General features: G+C 38.8%; 1 protein-coding gene across 2 annotated transcripts; it reads right to left on the bottom strand.

Moving 5' to 3' along the window:
* Positions 1–130: 130 nt before the first annotated feature.
* exoc1 (exocyst complex component 1) lies at positions 131–11,041 on the bottom strand. Of its 2 annotated transcripts, XM_079475575.1 has the most exons (19): positions 10,492–11,041; positions 9,881–10,012; positions 9,650–9,780; positions 9,253–9,412; positions 8,363–8,550; positions 7,626–7,853; positions 7,274–7,406; positions 7,078–7,187; positions 6,068–6,217; positions 4,619–4,727; positions 3,788–3,832; positions 3,194–3,357; positions 2,651–2,752; positions 2,496–2,569; positions 2,184–2,412; positions 1,903–2,086; positions 1,454–1,653; positions 1,070–1,264; positions 131–758 (listed from the first exon to the last, which is right to left on the bottom strand). In XM_079475575.1, the coding sequence occupies exons 2-19, from the start codon at positions 10,002–10,004 to the stop codon at positions 606–608; spliced, it is 2,679 nt and encodes an 892-aa protein (XP_079331701.1). In that variant the 5' UTR covers positions 10,005–10,012; positions 10,492–11,041; the 3' UTR covers positions 131–605. The 2 variants fall into 2 exon arrangements, with proteins under 2 accessions (XP_079331701.1, XP_079331702.1); XM_079475576.1 differs by lacking the exon at positions 3,788–3,832 and having other exon boundaries at positions 10,492–10,673.
* Between the last annotated feature and the right edge of the window lie 1,687 nt (positions 11,042–12,728).

The following is a 12,728-nucleotide window of genomic DNA, read 5'->3' as shown; positions in this document are numbered from 1 at the left end:
CATTGACTTCCATTGTGTACCGCTGTTGTTCTGTTACCAACATTCTTCAAAATATCTTCTTTTGTGTTCTGCAGAAGAAAGTCATACAGGTTTGAAATGACCAGAGGATGAGTAAATGAAGACAGAATTATCATTTTGGGGTGAACTATCCCTTTAATTTTGATGGGTGGGTGAAGCTTTAACATTGGTACAACATTTAATCAGATAACAAAAAGACATTGAAAGAACTCATAAATCTGACTTTTCTCATTTATGACCCCAGACAGATCTGTTTGTAATTTATTTAATGTGCTGATCATCATACAATTGCATGGAAGATGAACCAGTTAAAACATATTAAGAACATGTCTTCAGTCATTGAATTCATTATCATAACGTGATATAAAGAAATGTTGCATTACCAACAACAGGATCTCGCTGGACACGTTTCAAAAGAGCATGATGCGTACTGTTATTCAGTTAAGTTCACTTGAATGGAACAAAGATTACTTGCAAAAATCTAAATGCACTGTAATATATATACAAACATATGCTGTGGTGCATCTGTAGTCATTCTCTCCCTCTCTCACACACAGACACCATCATCTCACTATCACTCTTGAACTTTAATGGGACTGAGCAATACTGGAGAAATACTCCAGCATATCTCGAATGGTGAACTCCATGGTAATTCCAGATCCTGGGTAGCAGCGGTTTATCAGGCCCTCAAAGTGCTTGTATTGCCGAATGAACTCGTCCTGCATGGAGTGCCACACAACCTAGGACAGGACACAGGTCAAACTCAAACTGATGTTCTCAATGAGAGTGATAACAATGTGCCATAGGCACCATATAGAAAGAGGAAGATTATTAGAAAATAATGACTTCAATTAAAGTCTATTTTGCCCTCATTGTAGCAAATAGCCATAATGTCACAATATACTTTATGAACTGTAGTTGTTTGGATTTGGCATATGGGGTTGGAATAACATCCTTCGTGAACATTTTCTAGAGAATTATTTCTTCAAGCTTCCATAAATGTCAAGGTAAAACTATTTAGCATTTATAACTATGTTGCTCTTTTTCTCACCTGTAACAGATTCTCTTCTTCACACAGGTGCTTATCCACTTTCTTGTAAAGGTTGTCCAGGCCCTTTTTCACCTCCTTGCCAGGATATTCTTTAATGACTTTTCGAAGTTCCTGTTTATTGAAGGCTAGCTGGTAGCTCACCTCCTCCTCACGGACACCCTGAGCTACACGAGCCTCGACTCCCTCAAAGAAGTGCTTCAATATGAGAAAAAATCAATCTTAATTTAAACTATTACCATCTAAAGCAAATATTAAGTCAATTACAATTAACAATTTAAATGCCATTGAAATTCCATAAATATTTCAAATGCATTACTAAGGAGTCAAATGTTAAACCAGCACATTGCTGAATCAAGGTTTCCATAAACACTTTTCTCAGCTCACATTGAGTTTCTCCAGCGGTTGGCCCAGCGAGTTGATGACGTAAGACTGCAGGTGTTCTGTGTATTTCTGTTTGGCTTCTTTTCTCTCCGTCTCCAGGCAGGAAATCTTGAGGCTGGACAGTGTCGAGAAAATATGGTGGAAGTTCTCCATCATCACCACATCACGTGGAGTCTTCTGACTCTCATTGGCCACTTTTTCCACTATCGACACACAAACAGACAGATACCTATAAGATTTGGAACAAACCAATGACCAAGGTCGATCTTGGACATTAGTCTTCCTCTCAAATAAAGGGATAGTTCACCCAAAAATGTCATCATTTGTTTACTCTCATGTCATTCCAAACCTTTATGACATTTTGAAAGAAAGGGTAAAGAAATAATGACAGAATTGTATTTATGGGTAAACTCTCTCTTTGAAGCAACTTGAAAACTGCTTATGACCCTCACCGTTATTAAAAACAGCTCTTATTAGTTTAATGTAAGCCTTGTCCAGGTCGCCTCGTCGCTCTGCGTTACGGAAAATAGCCTCAGCCAGCTTTGCAAACTCCTCAAAGCCAGTGACAAACTGCAAGATGCCCACCTTACTCTTCTTGGAAATCTTTACCTCCTCCATCTGACGAATCTGACTGGACTGCAAGAGCAAAACCACCATCAGGAGATACAAACGGAGTCGACAGGATTTGACTCGTCTTCATATACCATCAACACACGGATCAAGGTCAACTCACAATGCACTTATCGAAGTTTCTCTTTACGGTAACCAGCACGTTGCCAAGCGTCGTACTGAGATAAGAACCAGGATCAACGTTTTCAGCCGTCCAGACGTGGTGACTTATTTTTACCAGCATATAGAGAGAGTTGAAGCTGTCTATCTTATCACCTAAAGCTATCAGACAGTTCAGCTCCATTTCTATGCTCTGAAAAATCTTATTCATCATCAGTCGAACCAAGTCCTTCCTACAAGACAAATGAACAGGAGAAAGTTTTGAGGTCTCTTGCTAATTCTATAATGAAATGAATTGAAGAAAGCTGTCACTCACTCAGACATAGATATTCTGTGTTCGCTGGGGGGTCTGGAGTGCACTATTCCATCTGCGTCATCCACATTCTCTCCCTGATGAAGAGTTTGTAACATTAAAGCAAAACGCAAATGATATGTACATGTGAGGCAGTATTGTTTCTATCTGAAACTTACTTGTGCTATTGTCGGTTGTTGTTGCAGCTTAAAGAACTTGCTGATGAAGTCTTGTTCAGCCAGACACAGTGGTTCCAACTCACTCAAAACCTGCTCAAAGATCTACACACACATACAGAAGAGTTGCATAAAGCAAATGCATTTACAATTTGATGTATACTTTTTATTAATAGTTGTTTATTTGAATAATAGCTTGAAAAAATATGAAGTGATATTATTTAACTGAGAAATGCAATAATAATTCATTTTTACTGATTAAACAAATACTATTTATTATAGTTATAAAATGAATTAAATAGCTATAAAATGACTATATCTATAATACAATACTAAACTTTTTATGTGTAAAATTGCAAGCATTGTACTACAAACATAAATGTTTTGTATTCAATTCCTAGAGGATGCACAAACTGATAAAAATGTGATAAAAATACAAAAATACACTTTTTAAGAGCGTCGGCCAAATGCATAACTGTATCAACTGAACTTTTTGTGTTTTCCATGTCATGACCCTTATTTGAAAAACACTGGTTGCAAACAAACCTTATCAAACCTGGTCCTGTCTGCAACATCTAGATCCGAGGCAGACATGTTGCCCATATCTAGCAGAGAGGAGGACTGAGAGCGTCTGCTGTTGGAGCTGGTCACAGCCAGTTTATTTAGACTGGACGTGGAGCCTGTAAGCTTCCCTGAGCTCCCATGCAGGCCTGAGAGAGTCAGGAGAAACCATCAGAGCAAAATATATACATAAGCCACATGAGTTCTATAAAGAACTTTTTTTATACTGTACGTATTTTTTTATTGTAACTTACCTTATCAAGAACATAATGGTCTGAAAGCATCTATAAATCCATGCAATCCAACTACAGTATATTATCTGCCCTTAATAATAGGTCATGCTTTATGCCATAAGTTAATAAAACTCTGTCCTTTTAACCCCTATCTCAGCGGTTAGTTTCACAATTGTGCGCGGGGTGAGATGGAGTGCAAGGTAATGGTAAAAGACTGTATAAAATGTGATCATGTAATCAAACATTGAAGATAACGTTGCAATAATGGTTTACTGTGCCAAAACAGACAAACCTCTTTCACTAAGAGGCAGCAGAGCATGGTGGAATATGCGTGGCTGATACTTACTCTCCGTCTCCTGTTTGAGAGCACTCTCTTTCCGCGGAAGCGTGGCTGGAGGCCGGTTAGAAAGGCAGGCAAAGACAGAGACAAGTTAGGCTCATGACATGCAGCATGGTGCCAGAGTTGGGGTTAAAGGTCAAAGATTTATAAAAGTGACATGCACTGCAGTGGCTGAATTTAGAGGCTTTGTGCTTTGTGGCTATCTGCTAACAGCTTACCAACAAAACAAGGATACATTTTTTAAACATAAGAAAGAAACAAAGAAAGTGTTTAAAAAAACATCTTATTCATGAGATAAAAAAGGCAAATAGAAAACAATCCAGTCTAAATATTTTGATGTGCTCAATGAAAAAGACTTGTTATTAAAATCCTTATTACAAGTGTAATGCATTTATGGTTTCTTGAAAAAGATGACAGTGAGTGTGACTCTAGCACTTTCAATACCGATGTGGCTCATGTAATGGTTGTCAAGCTTTGGGCCATGCAGCACATGTCAGGACTATAAAAACATTAGTGACATAAAAAAACATCATATATCAAATGACGCTATCAGAAACAAGCAATGACTGAAATCACTGATTTACTATTAGAGAACTATGTTGATCCAGTGCATCCGACACAACAAAGTAATACATCTAAATGTAATCATCTTAATCGGCTTTACGTTGTCATGTGGTGTAACATTAATGCAAGAAAAGATAAACATATGGACATTACAAACAATGTGACAAATGCACAACATGGCACAAGACACACAGTGACTGGGGTTACAGCATCTACAAAACAAGATTTTCTTAAAACAAATATATATATATATATTACAAAGTGAGATCTTACCAAACTTTCCTTTTCCGTCCTTACTAGTGCCTGCCATTTTTATTTTCGCCACTTCAAAGAAGTCCTTAATTTCCCGCTCATATAGTCGGGTCATGTAATCCACGTAAGTCTGTAAAAACATAAAAAAGGATTAGAACTTTTTTTGTATTTTTGGCCTTTTTACCGTGCAGTTTGTATAGAGAGTTAACGCCACGAGAACAGACTCTCGCCGGCAGATAGAGCACATGTGCCAACAACTAGGCCATCATGACTGAATTTCAAGGATGATTTAATAATGGAGAATGGAGACAAATGTCTTTATTTAAAAGCTGGAAACAATCCTCGCACTGCTATGATCAAGACAGTAATAATCTCTTTATTGCCCCCCTGTAGGTGATAATATAATCCTGTAAAACTCTCCTATTTGACCATCAAAACGACCTATTTAAATGTAAAGAAAATTGTAAGGTCTCATAGTGTGTAATTAGTGTGTAATTTTTTGGAAGATCTATTGACAGAAATGCTATATAATAAACATAACTATGTCTTCAGAGGTGTATAAAGACCTTACATAAGAAAGCCTTATGTATTTATTACTTTAGAATGAGTGTTTTCTATCTACATACACTGCTGGCCCCCTTGCAGTAGCCCTAAACAGACAAAGTGCTCTTCAGAGCTTGTTATAGTAAACACGCTATCACCTTCAGTTAAGAAGCAAAAACGTGACACACATCTTAGTTCTGTGTCAGCCACCGTAGTGCATTGAAAGGGGGGGTGGAGTGAGCAGTTGGTAACAATTTACAACCTCACCACTAGATGCCGCTAAATGTCATACACTGGACCTTAAATGTATTTTAAAAGCACCACAGACATGTAAACAACATAGAAAATGTGATTTTCACCACAGGGGGACTTGAACTTCATTAAGGTACAATAACTTTGTCTATTAAGACAGAGCCGAGCAATTACATACCAATGTTATTCTCATCCACTAGGACATTGCTATTTCTAAAGCCCAAGGATTATCATAGGATAAGGAAAAGAGATTGCAATGTTATTTTGGTAGCACTTTATTTTACAGTCCTTTCCACATTTACATACAAATTATGCATTTGTAATTACTGGGCATCCATACGGAATTATTATTTTTGTTATATTTATAGTTGCTGAATCGTGAATGAAGACATTTTTACTGTTTCTGACTAGTGGAAAGGCGGCAAATGCAAACAATATTGGTATGTAATGTAACACTTGATACTTGATGAGTTTTTCATATCCTGTAATGGTCACCTTAAGACTTAAATTATGGATGATTATAGCATTTTACTACGTTTTTTTGTCTCTGACTTTGTTATTAATTGAATATTTTGCAAACATTAAGTTGGTTCCATTAGCAGATAACAGACACCTCGTGAAGACTGTTGTGATAACATGACAGTCACTACAATAATACAAGTGATAAACACTTACCCTGGAAAGCCCATCATATTTATCTCTCTGTGTGTTCTTCAGCCATTCCATCAGTTTGGCGTATCGAAGAAGATCTCTGTGCAGTGGGCTGTGTTTGGGTAAAGTCATATCCGCTGTGTGTTGTGCTAGTGTATTGCTCTGATCATGACCCTACACACACAAACAGAGACAAACAGAGTTGAGGTTTTCGAAAACAGTGGTCAATGCACGCAAGTTTCTGAGTCAGTAATAAGGAAAATGCACACAAACTGTCACATCCACACAAAGGGTTGCTGTTATATTCCGGTGGCACTGAGCTCAAATAGATATTAGTGGGGCAAAATGTCCATTTGCAGTTTATAGTCAAGCTGAATGAGTCCGTGAACGCTGCCATAAAACTAACAGTAGCGTTTTGGGAGCTATTTTCCCATTCAGGGAGTTCCTTCCAGATGCATCTACGGTCAAGAACATCCAAGATCAAAAAAGCAAACACTACAGGAACTGCATGCCGACCAGGCTATCTTCTCACGAGCACCCATAAATCCATCGAAGAGTTAGCAAAACAAGGCAATGATGAGCCCCCCTTGGTTTCAAGAGCTTATATCATGATGTTTATGTAGAGGAATCAAACATCTTAGTATCCTAAGATGAAAACATTTGGTTTACTTTATCATGGGCATGCCTAAACTGAACGGTTCCATGGAAACAGAAGCGTGTTAATGAGACATTAAGCTAGGGAGATGAACTGCGTGATCGTTACGGTGGGCGGGACAAACAGGGTGCTGGAGTGGGCGTACTCACAGGGAGTGACAGACAGGAAGACCTATAGAATTGAGGGATGGTCATTTTGAAGTGACTGAAGTGGTTGAACTGACAGAGGAACAGACAGCACAGTGAAACAAAGTGGAAAAGACCGGTGGCCAATAGGAAACAGGAACACAGAAGAAAGAACCAATCACAGATAGAGGAAGATTAAGGGACAGCTGATATAAAAATTGAAATGTGTTATAGTTTTTTGAGTGTGTGTGTACCTGGTAAACAAAAACATTGTTCAGGTGGTTGGTGAGACGGCGTGCAAAAGAATCTTTGAGCTCAGAAAACAGACGCTGCTGCTGTTTGACTGCCAGCAACTTATCATGACCTATAGCAGAAAAAAAAGTGTTAAATTCACACATTTTGTAACAAGACATTCAAGTTATTTCAGGGAAACTGATACGCAAGGACTACCTGGTTTGAGGGCCACATTCATGCACTGTGACAGAGCCTCAGAGGCATTGATGCAGGCCTCGATACCCTTAGGAGACGACAAATCACCTTCATGCAAAGCCTTGATGTGCCCTTTAGATAGGTCCATGTAGTTCTATCAGGTGTGGAGAAAAAGACAACAAAAAACAAAGGAATAGTACACCCTAATTTTCATTGGTTGGATTTACTCGTCCTTCGAATAGGAAGTGTAAGGCGACGTGATTACTGACATCAGAGATGTATCGGAATGCCGACATGAGCAGCTAAAGTGACAGTAACGTGTTGACATCCTCTCAGCGTGTAACTGACTCTAACCAAATGACCCCAAACTCACCACGAGAAACTGGATCTCATCCAGGAGTTTGTCGTTGTTGGTGTTGCTGATCTGAATCAGGCGGTTGCTTTGAGAGATCTGGTCCATCTGCTCCTTGACGCTCTGCAGCATCTCCTCGTAACTGAGCAGTTTGCCCTCAATATTGTCCACCTCAGAAAGAGCATGATCCAACAACTGCATCAGGATGTTCACCTGCTTCTCAGAAGCCATGATGGACTGGATGTTAGCCTGACCAGAGAAGAACAAATGAACAACTGAATGACACAACATTTTTTATATCAGCAAGAAAAAGGTCATAATTATTAACAAATGAAACAGTTTTATCTTTGCTATGAATTTTAATATGTTATATTCCCCACTATTACCTAATATAACGTTGACCTTTAGATAAGTATTGTCTCAGCTCTAAGTAGATAAAGTTAATCATAAACTCTTGATTACACACAATTGAGATATTTCACCACACAAGCGTTTCCTGCAATAGTATTTAAAAGTGATGCTGCAAAGAAATTATATTTTAAATACAAATATGCAGTGAATCAACAAAAGACTGGTAGAGTAGAAAAAAAGAAAAAAATTAAAGTGGTAGAGTTTTGCTTTAGAAGCACAAAGTCGATTTGGACAAACGCATCCAGGACATTTCTAAAGGTTAGTAATGTTAATGTAAATTATAACAATATCTAATACCAATTTTCCTTTGTACAGAAAATTACTTAGAAGGCGCCGCCTGAACGTACCCCATCTAGGACCTGTAGCTCACGGGACAGTTTTTCAGCAAACGCCTCGGCGTTGGAGATGGCGTACTCGCACACCTCCATCATGCTCTCAATGTCCTGCTCCTCACGAGCGTTCAGCTCCTGGTAATCATCCAGAGCATCCTCGTCTCCCCCGGCAACACTCTGACTCTCCTCGCTCGGGACCGACTCTAAAGAGGCAGAGTTAGAGCGGTTATGACAACAGAGCTTCATGTAAACCACATACTCACACTTACACATAACTGCTACATAAACACAACATTTATAAGTAACACTCATTATTAGCAGGTATACAAATATATTCCAGATGGTGAGTGTAAAGTGTAAACTGGACAACCTTGTCTCATTAATGGGAGGGAGGACCATTAGTGAAGCGGAAAACAAAAACTGAGCAGGAAGGAAAACTGAAGCGGTGAATGCAAAAGGACAAACATGGAAGAAAAAGGTATAGTACAAACCTTCAGCTTTAGGAAGTTCTGGGCAGTAAGAGATTTAGAGAGAATGGCACAGGTCAGGTTAAAGCATTAAGGGACACTCAAATAGACATACAGCAGAACCCGAAAGAAAGAAAGTGTATTTGCAGAAGGAAAAGGTTCAAATGTAAGTTGAACTACTGCAAAATATCTACAGTATGTACTGCTTTAGGACAACGGTTCTCAACTGAGTAGTTGAAACAATTTTTGGTAATGGTACCAGGTTTTTGTACTCTTGATATCCAGTAAAATGTGAGTCCTAACACATAAGCAGTAGAGAACCAGTGCTTCTATGTTTCTATCGTGGGACTATTAGGTAATTACATATTAGAAAACGACTAATAGTTTAATAACATGCAATGGTTGTTCCTCAGCACCAGTACCAACAGTGCGCCACACCTTCTAGCAGTTGAGGACTGACGTTTACAAACTCCAGTTTTTTTCTGAGGTAGCGCTGGTTCAGCTTCCAGATACAGGAGATGAATGAGTTCTTTTCAGCTGTGCTGCTCGCAACCCAGCGATAAACCTTTTCAAAATGAAGATCGAACTCTGGGTTGTCCTACAGGGTGTTAAGAGAGAAAATACAAGAAAACAACTCAAATTCATGTGAATGTATAATTCCAAACAAAAAAAGATTCACAGTATACTGTATCTACAGAATGTTTTTATATTTGTTTTATTTCGATTGATCCGATATAAGACCTTTCACATCCTATGAAACCCAAATCATTGATGTTTATTCCATTATGCCTTCTAGAAATAACGTCTCGGAAGTGGAATTCTTGTAAAGTTTCACCTTATTGGCATCTTTGGCATCGACCTCCGTCAGGTCCCTGAGCTCCCACGCCATCTGTCTCTTATAGAAGTCTCCTTTATCCGACTTCTTCACTTTCACCACCTTTACCTGCACCGGCCGCTCCGTGGTAACTACAGATGGAGCCAGAATTAATACAGGTGAAATCAACAACAAATCGATTTTTGATAAACATTACAACTTTGAGGTTTTAACAGGTATCAGCGGACTGACCTGTGGCACACAGGAAACAGTTCTTTTTCTTTTTTCCTGCCTTGCAGACATTGACGATACTCAACAGACGCTCATCATTGGGGGTAAAAATATCCCTCTGAAGGGCGTGCTTAATGGCAGTCATGATAAGTTCTGAAATGAAAAGTACAACTGCATCATAGAAACCAAATGATGTTTACCTTGATTATATTAAAGAATATGAATAATTGCAGCTATAATTAATTTATGATTCATCTATACTTGTAAAGCAAGAGTAAAAGAGACAGTTTGGATGGCCAAGGTGTAAAAAGAATAGGAACTGTACGTTATGTTCTTAAAAAACTAAATATGAATGCAGTCAACCTACAAGAAATGTGTTAATTTGACAGCAAACAGCCATTCATGTCCGTATTGCAGCAACATTTTATAAAATTTACAAAACTGTATTAACGCTGCTTGTGCATTTGACAGATAGTGTAATTCCAAACTAATAAACGTGTAATATGAATAGGTTTTAATTATGATAATGATATACGTTAAGGTTTGATATGTTATGCACAAGGCAGCTGACACTGTAAACAGTCCAGTGGCCATTTTGAGAAGGTAATAGAGAACAGTAAAATAATCCTTACCTTAGTTATCCGATAGACTAAGAGAAGTGTTCAAATATTTGCTTTAACGCATGTACGTGCATTTATTTAAGTATAAATGCAATTGTTCTTAGAAATCACATCAGCTGTCAGGGACCCAGCCCTGGAAGCAGCGTGAAAACGGAAACTGTAAGGATGACAGAAAGACTTCCTATTTCCGGTTAAAAACCTATAATAAAAGTATCTTTAAAACCCACGAAAACATACTGGAGATATTTTGGTGGAGCGATGGTTTTAGCTAATAAAAAACTGTACTGGGGTATAAAATGATCCTTAGGCTATCTAAATATGCTATTTTATTGATATTAGGGTTTCGAGCCCGAAGGTCTGAAAACCTATTGTTTTTGTAGTGATTTATATTCTTCTTCTTTTTATTATTATTTTTCCGCCTTAAAACGCGTCGCCCAGCCCAAACCGTAAGTCGTAGAAACTAGTCCCTGGATTTTTGCACGATCGGAACCAAACCAACGCTGATGAATTCTGTGGAGTGTGAATGTAAATATTCATTGAAAAAAAGTTTAAATTTCGATTCATCGTCGCTAGGGGGCATCAAAACCGGAAGTAGCCAGTTTCACTAAAATGGCCATAACTCGTGAACCGTTTGAGCTATCTTCACGGGGCTTACTGTGTGTTCACATAGAGCGCGAATGAGGCGTCAAAAACGCGCTATTCGCGAGTAGTTGGACGCTTGAAATTTTTGTGTTTACTCGCTTCATTCGCGCGTGAAATTCGCTTCATTCGCGCCGCCTCGTTCGCGCCAGTCGCGCCGCAAGCGCGTCCATCGCGTCTTTGCATTGACTTAACATGTAAATCACTCGCGCTTGACGCCTCATTCGCGCTCTATTTGAACATACAGTAAGACCATATATGTAGACCCTCAGTCCGGGGTCACAATAAAAAAGACTCGGTGTTTGGCCACTAGGTGGCGCTATAATAGCAAAGAACTCGAAAAGGGCTATAACTACGCAACCGTTTGCCCGATCGACTTATTATTTGGTATGGTGTGTCTTTGTGTCATGCACCATGACTGTATAAAAGGACTTTTGCGTTTCTCATTAAACATGGCCGCCATCGGCCAATGAATTTTGAGCACTCATTAGACAGGGTTAACGGGGGCCGATCGAATCGACACTTTCTGGGCTTTTTCGACTCGTGGTCCTGAAGGTCTGTAAGAAATATGAACTCATTCGGCCACCGGGGGGCGAAGTAACGATTTTAGAGTGCTTAAACAATTGTGTATCACGTGACATTTGACATATACTCAAACTATTTACATCATATGATAGCTCTTCTCATTCTGAACAACTTTGCCTCTGGACACGCTTCTGTCGATCAAACGGTTCTTGAGTTATCGCTGATGATGCTAAAAACCTACTTTTGCGAACTAGTCCTTGGTTTTTCAACCGATCGGAACCAAACCAATGCAGATGACTTCTGTGGAGTGTGAATGTAAATAATCATTGAAAAAAAGTTGAAATTTCCTTTCACCGTCGCTTAGGCACGTCAAAACTTAAAATGGGCGGAGCCTATCACATTAAATTTGCCATAAATCCAGAACGGATTAACACATCATCATGGGGCTTGGAACATATGTGTAGACCATCACTCAGAGGTCACCTACAAAAGAAGGTGGCGTTTGGACACTAGGTAGCGCTAAAACAGTAAAAATGGCAAAATTGACGCGTATTTCTTTTCTTAAACAATTGTGCATCACTTGACATTTGACATTTACACAAACTAATGATATCATACGATAGTCCTCCACATTCTGAACAACTTTGCCTCTTGATCCATTGATGTCAATCAAACGGTTCACGAGTTATCGGTGACGATGTTAAAAATGTACTTTTGCTAACTAGTTCTTTGATTTTCAAGCAATTTCAAAATTTCCACCACAGTACAATTCTCTGGACTCTAGGTTAATAATGATCAAAAACATGTTGAGTTTTTTTTGTTGTGTGACCATTACAGGGTCCTTTATTATATTAACGTGAAGAATGAACGTTTAAGGTCGCTACTCCTTAATAAATAATCCAACTGATTTGCAATTAAGAAGTATAATACATATGAAGAACCCTGAAGGAATGTTTGAGACTGCACACTTCTGAGCTTCTTGTGATTCCCGTCTCATCTACCCGAGGATTGCTGCTTAATCCTGTCATTTTTCTGTGCGTGCAGGACTTTGATCCGTCGTGGGTGTGTTGGGGAGTGACCCCTGA

The sequence above is a fragment of the Barbatula barbatula genome (assembly GCF_947034865.1).
Source record: "Barbatula barbatula genome assembly, chromosome: 15".
Lineage (NCBI taxonomy): Eukaryota > Metazoa > Chordata > Actinopteri > Cypriniformes > Nemacheilidae > Barbatula > Barbatula barbatula.
This window is presented reverse-complemented; position numbering and strand designations above follow the sequence as displayed.

Excerpts from the sequence above, each read along its gene's own strand:
- exoc1 (XM_079475575.1), bottom strand. The coding sequence starts at position 10,004 with ATGACTGCCATTAAGCACGCCCTTCAGAGGGATATTTTTACCCCCAAT. Across the intron at positions 9,413-9,649 it reads ATGCCAAAGATGCCAATAAG|GACAACCCAGAGTTCGATCT; the intron begins GTGAAACTTTAC and ends AACACCCTGTAG. Across the intron at positions 2,087-2,183 it reads GAAACTTCGATAAGTGCATT|TCCAGTCAGATTCGTCAGAT; the intron begins GTGAGTTGACCT and ends TTGCTCTTGCAG.